This window comes from Filicampus tigris, chromosome 8, assembly GCF_054856515.1.
Source record: "Filicampus tigris isolate MCC_2025a chromosome 8, RoL_Ftig_1.0, whole genome shotgun sequence".
NCBI lineage: Eukaryota > Metazoa > Chordata > Actinopteri > Syngnathiformes > Syngnathidae > Filicampus > Filicampus tigris.
Genome location: NC_141224.1, coordinates 18,369,473 through 18,395,765, shown reverse-complemented (window position 1 = coordinate 18,395,765; position 26,293 = coordinate 18,369,473). Strand labels below are relative to the sequence as shown.

General features: G+C 40.2%; 3 protein-coding genes across 9 annotated transcripts; 2 read left to right on the top strand and 1 right to left on the bottom strand.

Annotated features, from left to right (window-relative positions):
• Positions 1–1,145: 1,145 nt before the first annotated feature.
• cnot10 (CCR4-NOT transcription complex, subunit 10) lies at positions 1,146–16,686 on the bottom strand. 4 transcript variants are annotated; one of them, XM_086038264.1, is made up of 20 exons: positions 16,479–16,686; positions 16,145–16,304; positions 15,070–15,161; positions 14,004–14,165; positions 13,726–13,876; positions 13,444–13,583; positions 12,242–12,316; positions 12,078–12,161; positions 8,919–9,036; positions 8,588–8,737; positions 8,006–8,208; positions 7,477–7,598; positions 7,162–7,341; positions 5,804–5,884; positions 4,463–4,576; positions 4,234–4,364; positions 3,637–3,672; positions 3,347–3,474; positions 2,858–2,933; positions 1,146–1,493 (listed from the first exon to the last, which is right to left on the bottom strand). In XM_086038264.1, the coding sequence occupies exons 3-20, from the start codon at positions 15,118–15,120 to the stop codon at positions 1,351–1,353; spliced, it is 2,145 nt and encodes a 714-aa protein (XP_085894390.1). In that variant the 5' UTR covers positions 15,121–15,161; positions 16,145–16,304; positions 16,479–16,686; the 3' UTR covers positions 1,146–1,350. The 4 variants fall into 4 exon arrangements, with proteins under 4 accessions (XP_085894390.1, XP_085894387.1, XP_085894389.1 ...); XM_086038261.1 differs by lacking the exon at positions 16,145–16,304; XM_086038263.1 differs by lacking the exon at positions 16,145–16,304 and having other exon boundaries at positions 3,637–3,669.
• Positions 15,387–21,779, top strand: calhm6 (calcium homeostasis modulator family member 6). 4 transcript variants are annotated; one of them, XM_086038268.1, is made up of 4 exons: positions 15,387–15,462; positions 15,741–15,823; positions 18,822–19,245; positions 20,440–21,767. In XM_086038268.1, the coding sequence occupies exons 2-4, from the start codon at positions 15,753–15,755 to the stop codon at positions 20,854–20,856; spliced, it is 912 nt and encodes a 303-aa protein (XP_085894394.1). In that variant the 5' UTR covers positions 15,387–15,462; positions 15,741–15,752; the 3' UTR covers positions 20,857–21,767. The 4 variants fall into 4 exon arrangements, 3 of the variants coding, with proteins under 3 accessions (XP_085894394.1, XP_085894393.1, XP_085894392.1); XR_015087845.1 differs by having other exon boundaries at positions 15,409–15,823; positions 19,133–19,245; positions 20,440–20,470; XM_086038267.1 differs by having other exon boundaries at positions 15,409–15,823.
• Positions 21,780–21,968: 189 nt separating this feature from the next.
• Positions 21,969–25,167, top strand: calhm5.1 (calcium homeostasis modulator family member 5, tandem duplicate 1). The gene is made up of 2 exons (XM_086038269.1): positions 21,969–22,955; positions 24,157–25,167. The coding sequence occupies exons 1-2, from the start codon at positions 22,413–22,415 to the stop codon at positions 24,544–24,546; spliced, it is 933 nt and encodes a 310-aa protein (XP_085894395.1). The 5' UTR covers positions 21,969–22,412; the 3' UTR covers positions 24,547–25,167.
• Positions 25,168–26,293: the final 1,126 nt, after the last annotated feature.

The window sequence follows — 26,293 nt, the reverse complement described above, 5'->3', positions numbered from 1 at the left end:
CTGGGACATGCTTTAGCTCACCACTAACCCACATGAGTATAAGTGCTATACAAAATGAGTGGGTGGATGGATGGATGGATTTATTTCCTCAGTACACTTTACCATTCATACACTGCTCATTTAAGGTAGATTACTGTATTTACAGTTGTGGTCACTCATAAGTTTACCTACCTTGATAGACTTTGCAAAATGTGTCCCACTTATTCAAAATTAAATACATTTTGTTTTGAATGGGATTCAAATTAAAATAACACATTTCAGAATAAAAATCATTCAATAAAACAGCCATAAAGCAAATGTCCCCGATCAGTCATATATCCCTGAGAAATAATCATAATTACACTTAATTGATCTGAAAACTATGAAAGATTCAGTGTTTTTGTTTTTAGTATCAGCTTTATGTTCAACAGGCCCAGATTACTACTTCATCACACTAAGTAAATCATGACGAGATGTCACCATTTCAATGGATGTATTGTAATTACACATATTTATGATGTGCCTTGGTTCAATAAAGGTCAAGAAACACTGGCTAACATGGACTGCTCTCCAACAAAACAGCTTTATAAAGTATTTTACCTTTATAAATGTAAAAATGCTCAATTTTGTTTGACACTGTCGGACCTGTATTCAATTAACACTTTTATTTTTGTGGCGGCAGCCAGTTTGCAGTGATGTATCATTGTACTTCATAAGAGCTGGGTCGAATCATTTAGGTAAATCCAGTTTGTTTACAGGTCAAAAATGTAAGCAGTAGCTATGCAGTGCAGTTCTTCACCATTGCAAAGTACACATCACACCCATGAATGTTTGAAATGAATACCACTGTATGTCACTCAATGGTGACAATTATCTCTGTAAAGGCCTGGCAGCATGGCTGAGGTGGTAGAGTGGTCATCTCGCAACCTGAAGTTTGTGGGTTTGATCCTCAACCCTTGTGACCATGTCGAAGTGTCCTTGAGCAAGATACTGAACCACCACCGGTCGGTAAAATGAGACTTCTGAAAGTGAAAGCCCATTTATCACTTTCAACTGACTAAAATGTACAAATTTGAATAAGTTGAGGCAACTGATAAACTCAGTCTTGCAACATGGGGACAGAAAAACACTATAAATCATTTTAAAAAAAGAGTCGCACATTATATAGTAAATAAAATTTTATTCTTTGATTCAGGCCTACAGGCAAAATGAATTAAAATGAGGATGACCTCAGTCCATGACCACCTCTCAGATCAGTCAGATTTGCATTTCATACAGCTCCAGATGCTGACGCAGGAAGCATAATAAATATCAAGGCTCCTCAGAGTGCGTGTGTCTGTGGTCTAATGGGATCAAGGTGAGCACAGAGGCTCATTTACGCTGGACTTGTGTGAACGGCGAGGGAAGCTGGATCGGCTGCATGGGTTTCTTGCGAGAATCTGGCGACACCCTCTGAACCGCCGTGGGCAGCAGCTGGTTACGTTTGATGATCTGCAAGGCCAGCTGAGTATTTCCTGAAGATGTGGACACAGGTGATCGATCAGTTTTGAGGCCTCACTCGCATTTTGAACAGACGGCGCGTTGGCCTGAGCGCAAAGACTGATGGATATCCCAGCAACATTGCAGAAATCGGCGATTTATAACGATTAAAGCCAGTGAGGTGGCACAGCTGAATTTTATTTGGGGCATAGTAAATATTAAAGCATGTTTATGGAAAACCGATGTCAAGAGTATTGAACAGATGTTCAAACCTGGGATTTTTCATTATAGTTAGTTTTATTTCATTTTGACTTTTGCCTTTGCAATTAAGTTTTAGAACTAGTTTGTTCTAGTATTGTTTTTTTTAGTTTTATCTAACATATGGAGTATTTGTCAAGTGCAAGATTTATTAAAAGAAAAAAAGTCACCAAGTATTGTGTAATACACAGTAAAGCAAACTACAATTCCCAACTGACTGGTTGACCTTCCTTTTTATGAATGTCCAAAGACTAATGGCAAAATAAACACACTTAAAATGAACAGCTAATTGACAAAAACAAAGGACATTTTTACAATACAATTATTGTTCATTTTATAAACTTAAAATGTGGTTGTTTTTTTAATAGAATTTTCATTTCATTTTGTTAATTTTTTGTCAACTATAATCTTAATTCAAACGTCTTTAAATAGATGTCACTTTTTTAAGCCAGGATCACCCAACGTGGTGCCTGCAGGTACCAGCCAGACCCCAAGGATCATATTAGTGGCCTGCCGGCCTACTCTAAAAATAGGTAACCTGTGACGGGATATTGTAATTTCCCAGGAAATTTGTAGAAGATATCATTTAAAAAGGTGAACATTGGCAGACATTCACAGAAATAAAATGTTGCATATTGATATTCACCCATCTATCCATCCATTATCCACACAGAGACACACAAACACACGCACACTCACAATCACAATCACACCTGGGGGCAATTTAGCCTACCATGCATGTTTTTTGGAATGTGGGAGGAAACCGGAGTACCTGGAGAAAACCCACACAGGCACGGGGAGAACATGCAAACTCCACACAGGAAGGCCGTGGCCGGATTCGAACCCACGACCTCTGAACTGTGAGGAGGACATGCTAACCAGTCGACCACCGTGCCGTGCCGATTGATATTTATCTGTTTCCTAATTACTGTGAGAAATTAATACTAGCACCCAAGAAGGAGTTCTCAGCTTCAAAAAAGTTGGTGACCCGTGATTTGCTGCACAGTAAATATATTGTTTCCTCATTTCCAAACACACCAACAAGGATGATGCACAAATTTGGGTTTGAATGCCAGCTGCTGCCAGCAATGACTGTTTTGACGTGATTCAACATGTTTCAGAATTGGAGGTGGCAACTGACCATTCTGTAGCTCCAAGTAGACTCCCAACAAGATGGCTTCAGGTGGAATCTCCTTAGTGTTCACCATCGATGCAGCCTGAGGAAGACAACACGCACGCAACATGATGTGAAATACTGGAAGAACAGAACTTGTTAACGCAAACTCAGCTTTGCTGTTCTTGAAAAGGCATGTCAATTCATCCGAACAATCTTCACTTGAGAAGCATTACACGGGGAAAGTATAGTATAGATCTGGGATTCAATTTAACAGTCAACAGAACAGTGGCATAAGGAAATAAAATATTGAACACTGGAGATTGGTTGCACTGATTCCCTCGCTGAGTTGCAAGTGAACCCACAATACCGAAAAAAGTTTAAAAAAAAATAAATAAAAAGTCAGGCGAGTGAACGCTACACCAAGTTAATATTTGTGTTTAAGAAATACATGTCGATTTGCGCTTTTCGGACTAATCGATGCTATGTGACGGCTGACTGCGTTTACACGGTTACCTGTTGAAGGCACTTGCGGGCTTTGTCATATTCGCTTCGTAAGCAGTACGCGCTGCCAAGGTTGAAGAGCATCATGGCTCGAGCTGAAGTCACACTGCTGGGATAACAGAGAGGGGTCTGTTTGCCTGCTGCAAACACACACAAAAATACACAAAAAACGACCCATAAATCTCCCACTCGATCATTCGTTTCGATATGCACACTATATCAGTGTCAGAAGCTGCTATTTATGAGGATTCGGCATTATTTGGGGATTTGTTTGGGTGAAGGTTGAAATAAAGCGTACTTACAAGATTCAACAGGTTCATCTCCTTTATCGGAACCTGCTGAGATAAAACAAGATGCAATTCAAATTTGATACTTTGAGGAAAATTCTTGAGCAACCAATAAAAAAAAGTTGATATCAAAGTCGAATCAAAAACATTCTGCCGCCGCACTATGGCTTATGTTAGAGATTAAAATAATGAGACCAAGATCAATCAATTGAAAACTTTTTCCAACATTAAAAAAACATGTACAACTCAATTAAAAAAGGAAAGATTTTCAAGAAGGGGAGTAAAAATAAACTTGTGATTACGTGGTTGCGCAAGTGTGTACAAAGCCTACTAGAACATCAGAACTTTATTTGGGGTTAATCAGCGGGACTTTAAATTGTGGCAGTTTGTGCTGACTCCCATTTATGATGAGTTTGAATGCGATTCATAAATACTGAACACAGCCACATCCCTAGTTGTAAGAGGCTATGCAAAGTTGTTTGGCTACAATCTGCTTACAAGATCTTCCCTACATCCGTTTTTTTTTAGGCCTTTTTAGAGCATAGACCTCCTCCAGGCTAGAAAAACATTCATCAACTGATTTGCAGTTTGCAGCTACGAAAAGCAGCAGACCTGGGTCTTGCTCACTGGTCAGCACTCCAATTGACACGTCGACGACATTCTCCGGGTTGAGGTGCGCGATGGCATCGGAGATCCTGTCCAATGAAATGAGGGCTTCGGCCGCGTAGAGGTGACCGAGGAACCTGAAGGCAGGAGAGATACGATACAAGGCGAGAGTCAACCGATTCCAATCATCGGGTAGCTACAAGCGGTTGGGTCAAGAAGCACTAACAAATCTTACTTGAGCGATCCTGAAACCTTGGTTTGATGGAGCAGTTTCTCAGCATGGTTTAAAGCCATCAGGTTGTCTCCTAGTGCTAAGGCCACATAGGCACTACACGCCAAGATGGAGCACCTACAGGTTAAACGAAGCATTACAATTTTAAGATCGGTACAACAGTCGAATTACTTGAGGTTTTCCACTTCCTAATACAGTGGTACCTCTACTTACGAACGTCTCTTCATACGAAACTTTCGAAAAAGTTACGAAACGCCTCAACAGGAAAATATTACCTCTAGTTACGAAAGAAATTTCAGGATACGAAAGGTAAAAAGTATGGGGTGATACTCGCAGTAAGGGCTGCTACTCGCAGCTCCGGAGTTTCCTGAACACAACATACTCATAGCTGCTCTGCCATTGGCTAGCCTAGCATCTTCCTGGCCTCCCATTGGCTAAGAGGGGCCTCTTCCGTATGTCTCTATGTGTGTGGATGGATAGGTACCGGTAAATACATAAGATAGACGCTGCGTCCTCGTCATTCGCTCCTCGGATAATGAGGTGTTCCGATAGTTTTACGTGATTTAGAAACGAGGAAAAGAAAAAAAGGAGAAACTCGTTTTTTTGGGTCCATACAAACAAAGCAAGAGATAGATAGAAAAGTATGAAAGGGGGATGCGTTTGTTTGATCTCGCCAAAGAATATGACCGTAATGTATCGACAGTCGCCACGTTATTAAATCAGTTGTTTACAAAACGCCAGGCAAAAAACACTTCTGAGAGAACAAAAAAAAAAAAGAGGGCAAAAAGTGATGAGGAGAGCAATGAAAAGTTTTTATTCCTTACTCTATTCTTTATTTTTTTACATTATGCACAACTCTAATTTATTGTGCAATACTCTAATTGTAACATGTATTTGTCAGATGTTTTCATGCATTTTTTTGCTTTATAAAACATTGATACTTGAATATTGGGGGGCTTGGAACGGATTAGGGCATTTACATGGAAAATGCGTCTCTACTTACAACATTTTCTACTTAAGAAATTTCTTCCAGAACCAATTAATTTCGTAGGTAGAGGCACCACTGTATGAAAATTCTGCAAGTGGTTTTGAAATCACTAAATGGTTTGGGCCTTGAATACATCAAAGAAATGCTTATTGAATATAAACACAGTAAGGCTGAAAGCTCTGCAGGTTTGGGTCATTTAGTCGAGCTTTGCTTGTGCTTGGAGGTGTTGTCTTTACTTGTGTAAAGCACATTGAGCTATCATGTTTATGAAATGTGCTATATAAATAAAGCTGCTTTGCCTTAATACTGTATTTGCTGGCGCATCCCTTGGAAGGTAGATATGACAATAGAATTACCTGAGGTTTTCCACTTCCTGTTTTCGGAGAGGAGACGATGGCGCCGCAGAGAATAACCTGTCGGCCTCCTGACCTTTCCCACTGCAAAACAGACGGAGGTTCATCAGGGCACAGGAAAGAAAAATGACAAGCATGTAGCAGGAGTAACAACACACTCCGCAAGGATGTTCGCATTCACCAACACTTGTCAATGTCTTGCACTGAAACGATCACGCATTCTTCAGATGTGTGTTCATATTGTAAAGGCAAAAGTAAGAACGATGGCACGATCATTCACAGACATACCGCACTTGTCTGTTCAACCCGTTTGGGTTCACCCACTAGGCAGAGATAATCCGAGGGAGGACAACTCAAACTTTTCAGGACATTTTACATTTTCCCCCCTCATTTTCATGTGTTTTCCATGACTGGAAAATTGATCAATCATTTTCCACGTTTTCCACGATGTGTGGGAACCCTGATCATTCATAATTTCGAATATACCGTATTTTCCGGACTATAAGATGCTACTCCTTTCCTAGGTTTTGAACCATGCGGCTTATATAAAGTGCAGCTATTCTGTGGATTTTTCTTCCACCACTAGTGGCCGTCTAACCAGAATTACAATACAATACAATATAATAGCCATTAACAGGATGTGAGTGCAGGTGGAGGAGTTCAACAGGCGAGGGCGCTATGCACTAGGTTATGAGTTACGTGGTATGTGGAAGTAGAGCTGACAAACTGGAGTTTATTTTTTCTTGGTTCTGTTCCGTTTTAATCAGCAAAGTTGCTGCCGTGTTAAAAGGCACTGTTAGGAAAGAATCTGTTCTGGTAGATACATGCACATTTACAGCTCAAAATTGTTCTGTAGAATGTAATTTTGAATATCAAATTTTTCAACATAGATTGCGGCTTGTATATAGGTGCAGCTTATATATGTTTTTCCTTTTTTTTAAATTTTTTTTTTTTATGAAGTGTGTGCGGCTTATGTAAAGGTGTTTTATTTAAAAAAATCCCAAGTCGTCTTTGGTCATAGGGGGCCTTAGGTCTACAGTTTGACTCTTGTGGCTATGGATAAACCATATGTACCCCATGTGATCAAAGTTACCCATCCATGTTCTAAAATGATGATTAAATGACATTTGGGGCTATAACCTCACTAAATCAAAATTATATAAGTGCTAACGTGGTTTTGTTGAAAACCAAATTGATCAATAATTTCTTGCAGTTGCTTGTCTTGTTTTTGTGTAGTAGTAAGTGTCAACTTACTAGAGACTTCTTGCTGCACAAAGCCATTGGCATTTTTATTATATTATTTTTTTAAACAAAATGTGGTTATATTTCTATATGTATCTATCTGCGTGCGCATGTCAGACCTGCAGGCATCACTGTTCTCGCTGCCACTCTCGGTGCTTCCTGACTGACTTGAATTCTTGGAGCTGTTTTCCATCTTGACGTCCTGCTGTTGATGTTCAGGCAGCAGCAGCAGAGAGTTCCTTAGGCAAATGGCAGCAAACTCCATACTGGCTACTGGAATGGCTGCTGACTGGCCCTCACTGCAAGTCAGACACGGAGAGCAATTTAAAGCTCACCATTTAAATTGTGTTCAATTATCCATTGCAAGTCAGTTGTGTTTTTCGTGTTTTATTGTATTGTAATATAAAGATGAGGTAGTGAGCTCGAGTACTAACCTGTAAATAGTGTTCTGCATGGACTGGGATGCCAACACAATCTTGCGATGGTATCCCTGTCCGACAATTGACTGAACAATGCCTTTTTTACAAGGTAAACCTTTGCTCTCTTGTTCTGAACCCTGCAGGCAAACAGGAACAACAGCCCGATTAGAACGCCAATATAAATCGCAAAAAAAGCCTGCAGGAGGATCTCAATGATAAATTAGGGAAAGGTGTTATCCATATTAAACAGGGCTCAAAAATGCATTATGCTCGCAAATGCTCCCACTTTTTCAATGTGTGTTGTACATCAACAAATATGGTCATGCTGTACCGCCCCAAAATAGCGTGCGACCAAATCTGTGTCGGTGCGACCAACTTGCAAAAGTTAGTGTAGAGCCCTGATAAATATGATACAATTTTGAAAGGCATAACACAAATATATTAACTCTTTACAAATGTTTAGATTTCAAAACACTTAGGGACAAAAACAGACGGGCAACATGAAAGTTGGGTTACGTGGATACTTAAACTTGACTTGACATACCCCTTTATTAGCAGAGATGCAACACTCCGCAAGTCGCAGCCACAGTCGAGGGTTTGAATGATAAACCTGCACCGCCTCAATCAGACACTCGAAGGCGGCCAGAGGCCTGCCGATGTGCAGCAGCTGGATGCCACAATTATACAGAAGCTCATAGCGTTTGTTGGCTAGCAGAGCACACATTGGAATACCTGTGAATTTCTTAGCTACAAAGTCGAAGAAAGAGCAGAAGAAAGGGTAACAAAGTTTACATACTGTTACATACAGTACACAACCATACTGGGACACGTGCGACACACACAGACATATATACAGTCCCCCCCACCCCCCCCTTTTTGTTGCACACTGAAGACATTTGTGTTTGAGATCAAAATATGAGACAAAAGTTCAGAAGGCCAGATTTTATTTCACTGCGTTTACATCTACCTTTTGTTTACTGTTATTTACACCCTTCAGATTTGCAATAAAGTCTCCACTGCGGCAGTGAGTAGGTCTTTATGGGCAATCTGACCATCCGCTGCATGTGCCACTTATGTGCTTCCAAGCTAGAAGCATACCAGTTGAAACCGACTTTCTTGGACTCACCTTGCCCATTGCCACCATCTCCGAGCTGTGCGCAAGTGTGGTCGTTTTCTTGTAATGCCTTCTTGAAGTAGAAAATTCCTAGGTTATGTTTCCCCATTGCAAAGTGAATGCAGCCAAGATTGTTCCAGAACATACAACGAACACATTCACCTAGGCGGGACAAGGCACAATTCAAAAGGCAGACAGTAGGTAAACTACTGAAACTAGACTCATATGACACCGACAATTGGCAAGCTGATCTTTAAAAAGGGATTCACCATAGCATGTCAAAGCAATTTTAGAACTTGTGCAGAAAAAGAAATCATGAGAGGCAAAGTACAGTCACAGTCACCTGTTTTGATGGGTCCGGGGTGTTCTGCTATATTAGAGCTGTTGAGCAGCTTCACTGCTTTCCGGTAGTTTCCTCTCAGATATTCAAAGTTGCTCTTAAGGAATAGTGACGGTGCAGACTGAAAGGGAACAGGAACAAGGTTCATTTTTTTAATACAATATCTGTAACGTGGAAACACCATTCACGTAAGAAAAAAAAAGAAAAATTGGAAAAAAAAGGTTTTAAGTGTTTTTCACATGACAGCGACGATATGTTCACAGGGACTACAAGGATTCCTCGATTTATGACAACGTTCCATTCCTGCAGTGGTACCGCACAATCCCCTCCAAAAGTATTGAAACGGCAAGGTTTATGCCTTTGTTTTTGTTGCATACTGAAGACATTTGGGTTTCAGATCAGAAGACGACTATGAGCCAAAGGTTGAAGTCCAGCTTTTATTCAAACCTCTTGTTTGAAGCCAAGTGAGCAAGAGTATCGGAACAGACATTAGTAAATTACCTAAAAGTAAAGAAAATTTTGAATTTTGTGGCATAACCCTCTTACTTGCAATAAGTGCATCAAGCCTGCTACCTGTTGACTTCAGCAGACTGTTTAATTCTTCATTTGAAATGCTTTTCCAGGTCTTTACTGCAGCCTCTTTCGGTTCTTGTTTGCTTCTGGTATTTTTTCCTTTCAGTCTCCTCTTCAGGAGGTGACATACATGCACTATAGGAATAAGGTCCAGTGACTGACTTGGCCAGTCTGAACATGTCTGTAGTTCTTAGCAAACTCCAATCTGAATTTCTGATTCTTTTTGCTGTTGAGTAGTCTGAATTTTGTGGTATAACCTGTCTATTTCTTCTCTCAAAGTCTTGTATGAACAGTGGATTGTGATACCTTCGTTCCTGCCCTGTGGAGGTGGGCAGTGATGTCACTGACTGTTGTCTTTGGGTGTTTCTTCGCTGCTACCACAATATTTCTGTCATCAAATGCTTGGCCGACCTGTTTGATATCTGTTGCTCAGTACACCAGTGGTTTCTTTCTTTTTTAGGACATCCCAAATTGTTGTATTGGCGATGACCGATGTTTGCGCTAAAGCTCTGATCGAGTTTCCCAATTTTCTAAGCTTCAAAATGGTTTGCTTGATAGCTCTCTGGTCTTCATGTATGCTTAAGAATAAATGCAGTTCTCACAGGTAAAACCCAAAGCCAAAAACGAGCTTATCCAAGCAATCTATCTAAAAGGCAACACCTGGGCAACGAGAAACATACTTCAGCCACATGTTCCAACAATTTTGCCCACTTGAAAAGTGGGTGGCTTCAAACAAAAAGGTGCTATGTCCTGAAGTGTTTAACACATTTTGATGCGAATACCATAAAGCTGGGCTTCTGAACTGTTGTTTCATATTCATCTTTTGATCTGAAATCCAAATGTCTTCAGTATACAACAAAAACAAAGGAATTGGCCTTGCCGTTCCAATACTTTTGGAGGAGACTGTAATTTGTACGCATGTCAGAACATGCTGTAGTCCATAACTAACTTATGCTAGAGCAGTAGTTAAGTTATAGCTAAAATAAATATTATTAAGAAAAAACACATTTTAGCCATTGATATAAAACTATAGTATAGTGGACCCTCACTATTTGTGGCAAATGAGGAATGGGCCAGCCCACGAATATCGAAAATCTGCATATAATTGATGGCCACTGAACTGCATTGGAGGGGACAAAAAATAAATAACTAAAATAAAAAAAATAAAAAAAACTTCAACAACCGCTGATTAAGATTCAAAAATGTACTTTTTTGTGTGTTTTTTTATTTATTGAAAAAACAGGTGAAGATGCGACTCCGCAGGCGCTGAACCATCCACAAATATGCGGGGGTCCACCGTATAGTCATAATAATACAGTAAATATTTGTACAAAAACAACATTTCTAAACCATAAATATAAAACTAATAAATTAAATATAGTAAGTACGGCGGTGATCTGGAGTGCCTTCTAATGCCAAATGACACATTCTTATGCTGCTGTACAAACTAGTACAAATGAGGACCCTTGTAATTAATTTATTAACATGTTAAGTGATAGTATAATGATGTAAACAAATAAAATTTTGTGATAGAAAATGGAAGCTGTTAAGTGTGTGTATATTATTTCTCTCTATTCTTTTTCTCTGTCTAATGAGTGAATGATTCAGTAGTCATATAGTTGCTTTATTAAACTATCCTGATTATTATAAATCAAAATTCAAGCATTTCTGAAATCTTGATTATGTGTCTCTAAATGTCAAGCACCTGGCATCATACTACAGGAAATAAACATTAAGGCCCTGATAGACCAAAAAGACGCTGGCCAGCAGTGACGGACGCTTACCCCCTGTGGCGTCCGGCCGGCTGTCGGCACGTCACGCTGGAGGAATACACAGCAGCGACAGACAGCGACGCTGACCATTAAAGTAACTTCTGCGCATGCATAAGATGTAATACCCTTCCATACCATCGGCAGCGGTAGTCACCATTTCTCATGGTTAGAAAAATCTAACCGGAAAGCCGGGGGCCGATTATAAAAACGTAAACAATGCATTCGGCTATATTCTTCGCTCACGATGAACTCCCACGCGAAGTAAACCATCACGTTCTTGACACGGTATTGTTAAACACTCACATTGTCAACGCTCGCTCTTGTACTTGTAAGAAGATTAAAAGGCAGCGGAGGCGTGCTCACTGTTTTTCTGCATTTGTCACTTCCCGTTGGTGCTCCGAGCGCTGATTTGCTAGCTAACAGCCAATCAGAGTGACCAAATGTCACGACTGGCGACGCCGATTCAACATACGTAAACGCCCCCAAAGACACCTACTGACGGGTTACGACACTACGACGGTGGCCACTACACCAAACAGACGGCGCATTCAGACGCCACGACGCTTCGGGACCTCAGACGTCGGTTTGGTCTATCAGGGCCTTTAGACCATATCTCTGCCACAATCACTCAATAGAACATGGCTGCATTTTGATCTCAAATACACATTTTGCATATTGCGAGGAGAGTACACAGAGCTGCTATGCGACTTGAAAATAGTGACCTCAAAGTGCACTGTAGCCATTTCAACACTACTGTGACATCACAAACATATGCTGTTCTGGCTAATGTTAAAATAAGCTTTCAGAAGAGACTCACATTTCCTGCAGTGTTCATCACTGACTTTATCTCCCTTTTGCACGCTTTGGAGGATTTCATCTGAATGTAGGCTCTTACTTTGTACTGTAAAAGGAGAGTCTGAGTCATTATGGAGGCGAAAGCAGAGATAGTCAAGTATCTAATCTAGATTTTCTCGAGCATACCTGGTGCATCTTTGATTTAGCTGCCTCAATCATGGCGGAAAACTCTGCCTTCTGGTTGCCACCATCTTTGTTGTTCTGGAAGCAAAACTTGCAGTTAAAAGCTTACAGCACAATTTAACAGCACTCAGACCCAACTAAAAGGTGTTGCATGCATTGTTCAACAGTATTGCCACTGGTAGCATTAAAGCTAGTGACAAGGAATGGATGGCCATAATAATTAATCTGTTAAATAATGTTAAGAATGGTGTTGATTGTGTGGTGTTGAATGTTCTCAATAAATAGTAATATAAAAGATAGCTCAATAAATGTGAATACTGTCAGTTAATTTATTTCAGTAGTTCAATTCTAAAAGTGAAACTCATTATATACATTCATCAAACACAGGAAAGTCCTTTACAGAAGGCCAATTCCTACCTAAATTCTATACTCATAGTCTATTTTTTTCTTATATAGCAATGCAATTTCTTGAGATGGTGAATTTGGTTGGGGTTTTTGTTAGCTGTAATTCGTAAAATTATCCATGCATCCATTTTTTGAACTGCTTAGATTTCACTGCGTGTAATGAATCTAAATGACATAAATGAATCTGAATGTCATGAAATCCACTTTTTGAATTGAACTACTGAACATTGTCAAATTTTGTCAAGCTCTTCTCTTCTGACTGTTACTTGCCATGTTGGCAACTGGTAATCTGGGCAATGGTTCCTTTCTTTGCAAGTGCCTTAAAGGTGGCAAGACTAGACACATCTGTTGCCTTCTTTTCCGATTTGAAACTCACCTCAGTCTAAAGCAAACGCCTATCAGCACACTGGATGCTTTCTAGCTATTTTTTCCCACGTTTTCCCTGTTGCTGCCTTCATTGGTTGTTTGTACGTGGGTGTTTAAATGATGGACTTGGTTATCTGAGGATATTCACTTTGTGTACTTAGCGTCATTATCCAACTGTACTGTGGAGGGCCATCCGATCACTTTTGTCATATATGCCTCAATGTGATCAAAAAGCAGTGCCTTGTGCACGCCACATTCACATTAAAGAAGACCATGTCAACTATAATGTGAAGTGCAGAAAAGGCAGCTGGTGCATCGTGCACCAGCTTACCAGCCGTAGAGATGTCCCAACACTTTCGAAGGCCTTCACTTCTGAGTTCAGTCTTCATTTGAAAAACTATGAAAATGTGACTTCCAATCTTGAAATCGAGTACCTCTCCTTTGCCGTTCTTGTTGCTTCCTTGTACAGATAGCTTATCCAGCACAGCCAACAGGTGGAGGGCCTTCTCTGGCTGGAACGTGAGTAGGTACAGATCCACCAACAGGAAACACACGGCCTGAGCAAACTTCTCTTCTAGGACAAATAACAGAATGACTCCATGCCAAACAGGATGGCTACATTATAAAGCACAACTCACTAATACTGTATCTTTACTTTGCAGATCAGATCCATTTTCAAACGCATGAAAACGCATTGTCATTCCACCAAAACGTACCAAACGGTTCCAGAAATTGATAGAGCTTCTCGCTGATGGAAATGGCTTCTGAGTACTGCCGCATATGATAGTGGATAATGGCTTGATTGTAGTACAACAAACTATTTTCAACATCATCCAACCCATCAACATCTTCTGTGGCTGTGTGAACCTGAATGATTGCCAGAGCGATGGATGCCATGAGGCAACAGTGTTTTGTTATTCTCTACATTTCACTTCAATTGAACAATTTTAATAAGATGAAAAGAGCTGGAGAAATATGAGCCAGATGCACTTGCCTGGGTCTTCATTGCCATTAGGCTTTGTTTGAGGTTCCCTGTGGTAGTCTGACCGCTTTTGTAGAACTCTACAATGGCTTTATTCAAAGCGATCTTGTAGTCCTCTTTATTCAATTCTTGCAGAGCTTCAAGGTGTCTCAAAGACTCGTCGTACTTCTTAGCCTGTGAATACAGCATAGGCATGATGTGACAGTGACAATGACAATGTGGGGAATATTATTGCATCAGATTACATTCACTTATCTTACTAACCAATGAAGGAATAGCGTAGATGGTGGTTTATGGCTAAATAAGGACTTCTACTATCAAGATGATCAATACGGCTGAACCCCATTATGTCCGTAGCCATTTTCTCCCACATTGCTGGCTGGCAACCAATTTTATTTTTCAAATTGGTTGACACTTGAGATTTCCCACCCCCACACACTATCAATTACAAGGCACAAGAACCACTTGAGACGACGTGACGCTATGGAGAGATATGCTGATTTGTTTTTTTAAAATATTTATATCCATTCATTGACCGGGATCGTACCATGAGTGTATTATATAGTGACTCACTCAGTCCGGAAATTTAAGCCGATGATGTCATGCGAGGGTATCATCAGCACACATTTGTGTTAAATACATCTCGGAATGGCTCCATATGTCAAAAGATTTATCATAATACTCAATAAACATTTAGATGTGGAAATACAGGTTTACCGAAATAATGATCCCAATAAGCAAAATTATATTATCAATAATCATCATAGTGGCAATCAAGCTGGGGGAGAAAGGCTCTTTAATTACAAATATATATATAAAAAAAAAGCTTGTAACTTCCTTGTTATAAAAGCTACCTCGATAATTTAGAATTTTCTTGTGGGGGGGGACATGTTTTTCATAGAAAACGCTTATTAGACGTTTATTCTGTTTTATCTTTCAGTATTTTTTTTTTTTGCATTTATAATGATTGTCAATTATAAGCAGATTTTCACTATTTATGGGGCAGCCCTGTCCCTAAGCCCTGCAAATAGCAGGTGTCACTGTAACGGTTCATTACAAATAAAATGTGAACACTCACCAAAAACGATTCATATGCACTGGCTGCCATTTCTTTCTCTTGGACTGTCATTCCAGGTGACGATGAGTTGTCATGCTTTGTCTCGTTTTGCTCTGATCAGAAAGAATGTAAGAGTGAGAAGCTGTGCAAGATTACAGTTCCTAGTCTTGAGCAGTGTTTACACTTTGTACAGTAGTTTCACTAGCATTATCAGTCATCCTACTTTATTGTTAGATCGGTTTTCATGCTTCATACCCTCCAAATCAACTTGAAATGGTATTTAGATCAATATTGCTTTGTTTACCATCATCACAAAGCACTAGACAGATGCCTATGAAGTTAGAACTAGGCAACCCAAAGCTCCAGAGCCACACAAGTGAAGTGACCCCTTCTCTATCTTTGCAAAATAAATGAGTAAGAAGTAGTAACTTTTGACTTTTCCCTGTCAGGGGTCACCACAGCAAGCCACTCGCATATGTTTGGCACAGTTTTTATGCCGGATGTCCTTCCTGATGGAACCACCCGTTTTTAATATTTGTTTGGGAAGTGCGTAGCTGGGAATTGGCATCTAGAATGAAGGGTCTTCAATGAGTAGTCAATTTGAATTTATTTTTGCTTTAATTCGTTTTTTTCTTAACTTGAAGATTACCGTTACAATGAAAATATGTTTTTTTTAATTTTCTTTTTTTTAGGTCGGTCAAAATATGCATCGCTCACAGATCTACAATCGCCTACAATCGTTTGTGAAGATGAAGATGACGCTCGGATTAACCGGGTAAAATAAGCATTTTAATGGCTATTAATTTGTGATTGTATATTTTATGTTGATATGCGAAACTGTCTTCTTTTTTTTTTTTAAATCAAGCTTTCAGCTGACTGCACGTGATAAAATGATGATCGAACACTGAAGCAGGCGTCAGTTTTGGGTAACTGCGGGTGGATGATTTAGCTTTAGTCATATAAATGAGGACTGAAATAGACATTTACTATTTTATTGGAAAATAAGCGTTTTTGTTACGTTCTAATGTTTTCTAAACACTCGATTTTGTTAATGCAAGTTTAAAAACTAAAATGATGTATGCAGAGTTATCCTTACTTTAGATGTCAAAAAGGGTTAGGTGTCTTTTGAGCATTCAAGGTTGCCCGGCAAGCACTTTCCCTTTGCAAGTATTCTTAAAAACGTTTGGTAGATCAGCAGGCGTATCATCGAAGCTGAAAGTTAACGAGGTGCAGAACTGCTGCGTAGCTAAACAGCTCTGCAAAATATATACATAAAAAACAGTAACATTGATGGTCAGATACACAATGTGAATAATCATAGGACTGACAAATTGCATCGAAGTGCATCTCTTCAAGGATTATATCCAAATTGAAATGCTAGTTCAACTCCTGTGACTTGCTAACTGGCTAACGTTAACCAATGCCCTTACCTGTGTTTTCTGCCATGTTTTGACCTTTCTGAGTTCAGATAGCGATTCTAAATCTGCACGTTGGATCAAATAAACCGTCGATTCAATTGATTTGCGGAATACACTTAAATAATTGAATCATAAGGGGCCACTGTGTTCAGCATAGAAGATTGCTACAACAAAAAAAATCAGTCGCGTTTCATATGCTTCTTTGTGGGTAGGCGACAGTTGGCAACAAAGGCGTAAGAATTAAACAGCGTTCTCTGTGGATTGGAGTAGAATTGCAACAAACAAGAACAACAAAAATAACCCTCGCATAACCCAACAAAAGCTTATCGTTGGACGCGAAACAACAAGATTGTCTATTATTGTAATAAGTAATTTATCAGTAACTTTAAAGGGAATATTGCAAAATCATTAGCTAACGTGGTTTCGTCCTGTGATTGATTACATTTCTTACGTGGCCACTGCTCAGCTGATCAATTAAGGTAAAATGTTGATTAACAACAGTGGATATACTTTGTAACCCTTCACACTGCTGTAAAATTCAATATTTTAGATGCCAAAAGCCAAGAAAGAGTGTCATAAACGTGTAATTGTCATGCAAATGTAACAAATAATTCACCTGCCAGAAAACTATTTTTAAAAACGTACTTGTTGTCACACAAGAATAAAAACCTACCACTATGAAATGTAACAATAACAGCACACTCTGCCTTTACAACAGTGCGTTGAATGCAGTCCTAGTTATAAAGTTCAGCCCGGGGGGCCACATCCGGCTGCCCACAGGCTCTGAGCGGCCCTCACGGTGACCATGAAGTAAAATAAAAAAATATACTTTTTACGTGCACACGTGTGGACACTAGTACAAGTGAGGCAGCAAGCAAGAGCTTTGACTTGTGTCTGAAGTATTGCCAATGTAGCAACATTTTTGCTATGTTTGGAACATTAAAAAAAAAAAAAAAATAGAGGGACTAGCAAAATTGACAACAGTGGTCCTAATGCTAGGCGGCACGGTGGTCGACTGGTTAGCATGTCCGCCTCACAGTTCAGAGGTTGTTGGTTCGATCCCGGCTCCGGCCTCCCTGTGTGGAGTTTGCGTGTTCTCCCCGTGCCTGCGTGGGTTTTCTCCGGGTACTCTGGTTTCCTCCCACATTCCAAAAACATGCATGGTAGGTCAATTGGGCACTCTAAATTGCCCCTAGGTGTGATTGTGAGTGCGGATGTTTGTTTCTGTGTGCCCTGCGATTGGCTGGCAACCAATTCAGGGTGTCCCCTGCCTACAGCCCGAAGACAGCTGGCATAGGCTCCAGCACGCCCCGCGACCCTTGTGAGGATAAGCGGTATTGATAATGGATGGATGGATGGTCCTAATGCTAGCAACATTCTTATTTCCTGCAAAGTGGAGAAAGGGCCAAGGAAATTTGTCCCGATAATACCGCACGCAAATCTACAGTTTCCTATAGTCTACTGTACTTATTTGGTGTATTATAACTCATCATTTTATCATTATACATCACTGTCAATAATGTCAATAATATACTTCCCACTTACCTATATTTAGGAAACCTGACTACTAGGAACAACTAATATGAATTGGCTGTTGGTGCACAAAATTAACGTTATCATTTTTTAAAGTGTAAAGATGTAATTTTAATAACCACTAATAAATTTTGTTTAAAATGTGCATTTCCTAATACATACCATATCTACACACGAAGCCATTTACTGAAACAAGACAATATGCTTTTTGAAAACACAGATAATTGAAAATTATATAGACAGAGTTGAGGTAGCATGTTGACTTGACCCTCAGCAAGCATTCCAGTTTCTCATGTGGCCTCTTTGCAAAATTAATCACAAAACACAGCAAAAGCACAGGATTAATTGTGACAGGTTTTGCTGAAAATATTGTCAAATGAGAAAAAGCCAGAACCCCGTTAGTATGTGCCAGAAATAACTTTTCAGAGCAATTTAAGTATGGTGGTCGGACAGCAAAGGGATCAGTCAGCATTACAGAAAGTTTAGATTCCATAGTTCACTCATAATGTGTCTGGAAGTGAAGACACAAACATTTGAGCATGAATTGTAACTTTTCAATGTTGCTGTAACTATATACCCATGAATAAACCATTGCTAGATAACTGACACCTGTGGGTGTTGGTGGTTTTAGGGGGAGGAGGAAAAAGACTGCATAGTGCACACTATTATTTGAAAAAAAAGAAAAAAAGTCACACCGTAGTAAGCGATGGATAGGTTCAATGCTGTCCTGAAGATTGCGAACAAACAGACTAACCTTGGTTTTGGGTTAGTCTCCTTGCTGACGGCTGGAGGAGAGCAGATCTTCTCCTCTGTGCTCTTCAGGTGTCCCTGCAATGAGCTGAACTTCCTGTACGGCATGGTGTTCCTCCTGGTGCCTGCTCTGGCTCTGCTACTTCTGGCTTACATCTTAAGTAAAAAGATGTGGAAGATGATGACAGGGTTTTTCCAACATGGGACCAATTCGTCCTGCTGCAAGAGGATGTCTCACTGTTTGAAGATCATCTTTCAGATCAGCACCACAGCCCTGGTGGCTCCATCCAGTTGGATAGCCGTGGCTCTGCTAAACGGGAACTACTTTGAGTGTGCAATGACAGGTGTCAATGTGAGTGATTACAGTGAGCGTCTCTGCGCAGGTGCTTCTTCTCTGGTCGAGTGTCGAAAGGAACTCCACAAGTTCCCTTGTGGGAGAGGCAGCAGTGTCAGTGACAGAGAAGCTGTCCTGCTCACCATCAGGGCTCACTCACAGGTCAGTTTTCATGTACGCCAAAGTATTGCTCAGCATCTAACCATATTTTATTCTTGAAACATGGAAATGTACAGTATATGCAAAAGTATTAGGGGAGAAAAAAAAACAATACTCCAGATACATCAAGTTAATACAGTTAAATCCAGAAATATTGAGACAATGACATTTTGCCTTTATACACCATTAGAAAGGATTAATTTGAAAGAAAACAATTATGTCATTGAAGTGTAGACTTTCAACAGAAGAGGAATTACAGTGATTAGTAGTATACAATTAAAATGGTGCAAGTGTAAATATATATCTGTTTTAAGTCTTCCTTAATCCTTATAGGAGAAGTCAATGCAAAAAATGTCTTTACAATATGTTCTATGAAGCCTGACTAGTCTAAACATGGCATTCTGAATGATATTGTGGTTGTGGAATAAGAGTTAAGCAGCAAAATCCACCCATTTTTGTCCATTTCATGAAAATGACATCACAGTTGCTCAGGGCTCAGGTAACAACCAATCATGGCTCAGCTTCAGAAAACAGGTGAGCTGTGATTGGTTGCTACCTGAGCCCTGTGCATCTGTGATGTCATTTTCAGTCGACAGAAAGTGTCAAAATGGCTGTCCTCGGAGATGGGTGAATTTGCCTCTTAACTCATATTCCACAAACGTAATATTAATCAGAATGCCATGTTTAGACTATTGGAAGCACACTGAACATATTGGAAAGAAAATTTGGGGTTAACTTCCCCTTTAAGAACTGAGGTAAAATGTTTGGATACTTCTGTGTGCAATACCTTTTTTTTTCTTTTCTTTTTCTTATATTAAAGCGCAGAGTTAATGTTTAAACTGTGCATTATGTTAAAGTGGTTTACAATAGTATACTTTTTAGAACTAAAACCAACAACATAATCTGGGCCTATTACCCTACTGTATTTTAACGTTGGTCATGAAAGTGACACACTTAATGCTTAAATATAGAAAAATAAAAATCAGTGCTTAAAATGATTTAACTCAAATGTAAACATTAGACAACATTAATCTAAATTATTTTTAAAATTAATTATGCAGCTCCATTGCTGTATGGTAGCATGGTAGAAACCATTTGAAGTGCCTATATTTGCAATAACAGTAGCATGTGCCTGACAGCTCAATTTAATTATTTGAATTTCCTCTTGTTCTACATATTGTGTGTCCATGATTACAGATCCTTGGCTGGCTGTTGATTGCGACTCTCATGTTGTCCAATCTTTTGTTGACCTGTTTGGCTCGGTGCACCTCGCCCGTCAGCTACCTACAGCTCAAGTTCTGGAGGATTTATTCTCAGGAGGAGAGCAACCTCATGGACTCCTACACCATGACACATGCCAAGGAACTAGCGGAGAGAAACCTGGAAAGTTTCTTCAAACAGACAATGCCGCAACGTGTCATCACTCCCTCCAACAAAGATTGGGAGAAAATATCCACCCTCTACAAGTTCAGCACTAAAGACTACTACTACAGCACATTACACAAGTATGTGGAGACTGGGATGATGCGAATGGCCTCGGTGAAATCAGCGGAGTCACCTGCAGACAATCCTGCTGTTCTTAATTTTGTGGATGACGGTGTGATGGGCTTGTAGGGATGAATATCAGATGGGCTCTTATTTTAGACTTACTTAAATACTGAATATGATTGTAAAAGGCTTGTTTAGGTTTAGATTTTGGGGGGGTTTTGTTTGTTGTTCTAGAAGAGTTTCCCCCCATCCCCTATACCCCTAATTTTCATGCAAAACATATTGTTTATCAGCGTTTTTTGAAGATTTATGAGTTTTTTTTCCCCCTAATGCATTTCAAAATACACAGATTTTTGTTATTCACGGGCTAGCCTGGTCCCTGTGCTCCGCAAGTAGTAGGTCCACTGTAACCCTTAAGTAGCCCCTTAATTGTGTGTCACAAACAGTGGGGTCAATTGCTGAGGTGAAATTTCTTGTTCGTGTGTGTACATGAGATATATAGATAATATTCTTCTTCTCAGGTACAACCGCAGATCCATCCGATCCTACACTTTGCGGCTGCTTAAATCCTGAGCTGAAGTCCTGGGGTGTGGGACTGTCATTGAGAAGTTAGTGAGATCCAAATCAGGTTGATGAAATTGTACAATCGACTTTTGAATAAAGAGCAAAAGAATCATAAATCAGAGTGCAAACAAGTACTGTATTTGCGATCCTTTCTGAACCAGCCGGCATTGGCATAAGTCTAATGAGTGTTTGTGCCAAAAGAAGTATAGAGTTGGTCATGCATTTCTTATGTGTTGCTGGTATTTCACATTAGCAGCCTTTTACAAGGCACTTAGTCTGAGTCGTCAATGTTGTGTGGTTGGAACAAACGATCCACTGAGAGGATGTGATTCCGTCTTCATTCTGCTGAGCTGCTGATGGTGACCGGCTGTGTTGCAATTACAATGGTATGTTCTGTTCTCTATGGAAACATTCAATAGAAGAAGTGGTATCATTCTGCATGATTTGTTGTTTGCAAATTTTCCTTCCTTGCATGCCTTGTCCAAATGTATGACTTCATCATGATATGATGGTTTGGTTTGTAGTTTTACTGGTAACTAAAAATGGTTTATGTTATCAAACAGCAGTAAATCTAAAACTGATTGTTTTACTTTAAAAGGAATAAAAATTGGACGATTAGAATTGTTGGATCGAGGTTTCCATGTGTTTACCGTTAGTGTGATTGAGGCATTACAGTATAAGCGAGGTTACGCTTCCAAGCCTGCACTACTGTCAAGAGGCTCAGGGTAGTAATCAGCAAAACAGGATATGCAGGATTTTCATGGCACAGTTGCAGATGAAGAGCACGGACAAAAACAGACAAAGGGAAGCGGTATTCATTTGTAACACTGCAGCCTCCCTTTTACTGTTAGCTTCTGCATTTTCGTGACTTCCCTTTGGATAAAGAGTAGATTTGATGAATGAAAACGCAATGAGTGGGTAGGAGTAGCTGAGGGACAGAGGGAGGAGTCTGAAGGGAAGAACACAAACCAAAGGGAGGGGCAGTGTTTTTGTCTTCAACTGTAACAAGGCAAGACCCAGCAAATGCCTATTGCTCGATAGTCCCCTCTTTCATTCTGCTGTCTCTTTGTTTTCTGCTTTATTACTTTTGGAGCGCATCTAAATCCCCCACTGGTACCATGGATAAATTCCAGACTGTCCTGCGTTTCTTCATGAACCAGAAAGCCACAATTGGCTACAGTTTTATGGCTCTCCTGACGATAGGCGGGGAGCGAGTCTTCTCCATGGTCTCCTTTCAGTGTCCCTGCAACCACGACCAGAACTTTGCCTATGGGCTCACATTCCTGCTTGGACCTGCCGCTGTGCTTCTGGTCTTGGGTCTGTTCTTCAGTACCAGGTTGTGGAGGCTTTACACTGGGTGCTGCCTCGATCCCATGAAGCTTTGTCCCCGTGGAAGATGCTTTGGATGCTTCAGAGTGTTAACGAGCATCTTTACAGGGGCTTGTGTGGCTCCTATCATGTGGCTCTCCGTGGCTCTGCTCAATGGGACTTTCTATGAGTGTGCTGTCAGTGGTCTCGACGATAACCTGGTGGTAGATCTGTTCTGTAAAAACAAGACCATGAAGTGTCGGGAGGAGCTAGCCAGAGTTCCCTGTGGCAGGTCCAAGTTATCTGATGAGGACCGCATGGATCTGCTGCTGATGTTCAGGGCCCAATCTCAGGTAAGGGAATTTTGTGACTTGTTCGCCTAATAGTCATGTATCATTTGTAATGTGAAGTATATGCGTATTATATTTCCCATGGTGCTGGAGGCGTTCTACAGAAACAAGCCCCAACTTGTAACTTAGAAATGTTGGCTCTTACATTCTCTCCAGCTTTGTAATGAACAGTCTGTAGTCTGGCTCTCAATTGGGATGAGAGGCAGGGTACAACTTGGACAGATGACAGAGCCGATACATAGACGGACCAAAATAGGCACTTCCGACTATGCATAGTCCGCCTTTTCATTTTTCGTTTCTCGTCAATCGTTAAGCGCCTACAAAACGAGTGTCAGTCATGTTAAAATAATTACAAAATTCAATTAAATTTAAATGGGTGTTGTTGACTGTTCAGTGTATTTAACTGTTTGTTTTTTGTGATGATGGCTATCGACAAGCAAATACAACCTGATGACGCGCATGACTGTGTCAATGTTTGGGCCACATCTAGCGTTGTAGCAATTAACCAGAGTGTAGCCTGCTAACTGACAAACAGATGAAAAAAACAAAACATAAACACGACGCTCCACTGTATTTTGTTCATGCTGTGAATTATTTTTGCACACCCTGTGTGCTATGGATATTAAAAACCCTGTATGGTAATTAGCATTGTGATAAATTATTATAATTACTGCTATTATTGATTTATGTTGGTCTTTCACTAAATACAATGATAATCATAGGTGACACGCTTACATATTTGCTTTATTTGATGTCAGTATTCTTCTACCGCATCACTGTGGAGGGGATGTTATCATCCGTCCATCCATTATCGATACCACTTATACTCACAAGGGTTGCGAGGCGTGCTGGAGCCTATCTCGGCTGTCTTCGGGCAGTAGGTGGGGGACACCCTGAATTGGTTGCCAGCCAATCGCAGGGCACACAGAGACAAACATCCGCACTCACAATCACACCTAGGGGCAATTTAGGGTGTCCAATCAACCTACCCTGCATGTTTTTGGAATGTGGGAGGAAACCAGAGTACCCGGAGAAAACCCACACAGGCACGGGGAGAACATGCAAACTCCACACAGGGAGGCCGGGGCCGGGATCGAACCCGCGACCTCTGAACTGTGAGGCGGACGTGCGGGATGTTATCATGTTGCAGGTTATTTATTGAAATGTCATAATTATCTGATTTTTGTTTTGGTCGTGTGTGCAGATTCTTGGCTGGTGCATCATCATCATCGCAGCCACATTTGGGCTTCTTGGTACCTGTTACACTAACTGCCGTTCAAAAGTTAGCTTCCTGCAGCTCACATTCTGGAAACGCTATGTGGAGAAAGAAAGGGAGCACTTTGATGCCTACACAGTGGAGTATGCATCCAAACTGGCTGAAAGAAACCTACAAAGTTTCTTTGAAAACAAGGATCCTGACCCATTCCCTTTCCCCAACCACAAGGCCTGGGAGGAGATATCTGCACTCTACACTTTCTCAAGGAGCGAACAATATTACAGTACCCTGCAACGTTACGTGGAGAGAGCAGACAGGGACTTTGCACCAGAGAAGAGACCTGTCATGGACTTGGAGTATGGAATCGAAATGAAATAAAGATTTATTTTGGGTGGAGAATAAAAGAGCAGACTGTGGAGACTGTTACAGAATCAATGAAGGGCACAACCATTGTTTTACTGCCTTGTTACTTTTAATGCCTTCTACTGTATAATTTTACAAAATTCATACTTTGAATCTGTACATACCCGTATATAAATAACATATTAGAAAAAATAATAATTTGCAAATAATATTCACTTACTCTTTGACTGACAATACTGTGGATTTGTTATTTTCATTCACCATTCTAAGTTTGGATACAGTATTTTGATAGGGTGGATACATTTGAGTGTTGAGGGAAATTATTCACTGACATCTGAATAAAAAGACTTAAACTTGCATATCTAAACTTGAACCCATCGTCATTAACATGTTAATATTTAAAGTAGTTAACCATAATTTGGTACAGCTGTGTGAGTAAATGCAGGAAAATGCTTCTTTTGTGTAAATAATATATACTAACTGAATTTTTGTTCTTGGATTCTCAAAGTTGTGAATTGTAAAATTAATTTTTTAAATGCATTTGCTAACGGATATAGTTAGAAGCCAATTAATTGTTAAAGAGCTAACTGTTAAATCTCGTGTTTGCATTGGAATAAAGTGTGTGTACATTTTCTACAGTGAGAGAATGGAAGTCTGTTATTCCACCAATAAAAAAGGTGTACACATTCAAAACCTTTTCCTGAATTAAAGGAAAAGCTACTTTTTTTTTTTTACAAATTGAAAGCGTTCTCAGCAGTCTTAACATACCGAGAATCAAAATTTCAAAAATATTTTGCATAGCCTATATTTTTGTCTTGCTGAAATTTGCCCTTATTGAGCAGCCGGTCCCCTCTCATCCAAGTGAAGGACCTTATCCCATTCCATAAAACTCATCTCTCAATGACAAGTAGCTCTAGCTTTTGTTAGCATGATGCTGCAGACTGAGCTAGGGGCGTGAAATGAGGTATGCGGCTTCAACTGGCAGAATCGGAAAATGAATGCCTGGAAAGACCAAAGCACTCATCCAAAGTTGCATGTCCAGCAGGCAGATAGGATGGGTATAAAAAAAAACTCTGCCAACAACCTGCTAGAAGTTTGCAAGAGAAGTGGGTGCATGCAAGATGTTGAGTTTTGACTAACAGAATTATGGTCAGTGGCCCCTGATGCCAGAACCTATAATAATAGCTTGAAAAATGCTAGAAATAAATTGTTGCAAGAAATTGGAGTTTCTTATAAAATTCATATTATGAGTGGTGTCAGAATAACTACAGGGAACATGTGCAGATTTTCTGTTGCAATATCTTGCCACACAATGGTTGGGGGTACAGTAGAATTGTATGCAAGAGTAATGGCTTTGGAGTGGATAGAAGAGAGGTGGATAGGAAAAGTTCGAATCCGCAGTGCAGCCTCAGACAGTGCTGTGTCGCATCAGGACAGAGGCATCCAATTGCAGGCAGGTTTTTAGAGAGACACACCTGTGAATACAGCGGCAAGGAGACAAGGCAAAGAGAGAGTCAATTCACAGGATCGCGGGCAACGAAAATGCAGACAAAATACCTAATCGAGTCACGGAGAAACAAAACAAATATACATATCAGACTATCAGGACAGAAAGGGTAACTACTGAATAAAACAATGGGGAAATGGCAAACTCGGTGGAATAAGGAAACTAAGAGAAGACAATTATACATGCATTCAAATAAAGAGGGGAGTCTGAGTAGAGGAGGCAGGAGCAGGAAGGTGGAGACGGTGGGTAGCGTAC

Coding starts and splice junctions, on each gene's coding strand:
- cnot10 (XM_086038261.1), bottom strand. Junction 13,584..13,725: donor TCAATTTCTGGAACCGTTTG/GTACGTTTTGGT, acceptor TATTTGTCCTAG/AAGAGAAGTTTGCTCAGGCC. Junction 7,599..8,005: donor GCATCTCTGCTAATAAAGGG/GTATGTCAAGTC, acceptor GTTTGCCTGCAG/GGTTCAGAACAAGAGAGCAA.
- calhm6 (XM_086038266.1), top strand. CDS start 18,706: ATGGATAGGTTCAATGCTGTCCTGAAGATTGCGAACAAACAGACTAAC. Junction 19,246..20,439: donor CCATCAGGGCTCACTCACAG/GTCAGTTTTCAT, acceptor CCATGATTACAG/ATCCTTGGCTGGCTGTTGAT.
- calhm5.1 (XM_086038269.1), top strand. CDS start 22,413: ATGGATAAATTCCAGACTGTCCTGCGTTTCTTCATGAACCAGAAAGCC. Junction 22,956..24,156: donor TGTTCAGGGCCCAATCTCAG/GTAAGGGAATTT, acceptor TCGTGTGTGCAG/ATTCTTGGCTGGTGCATCAT.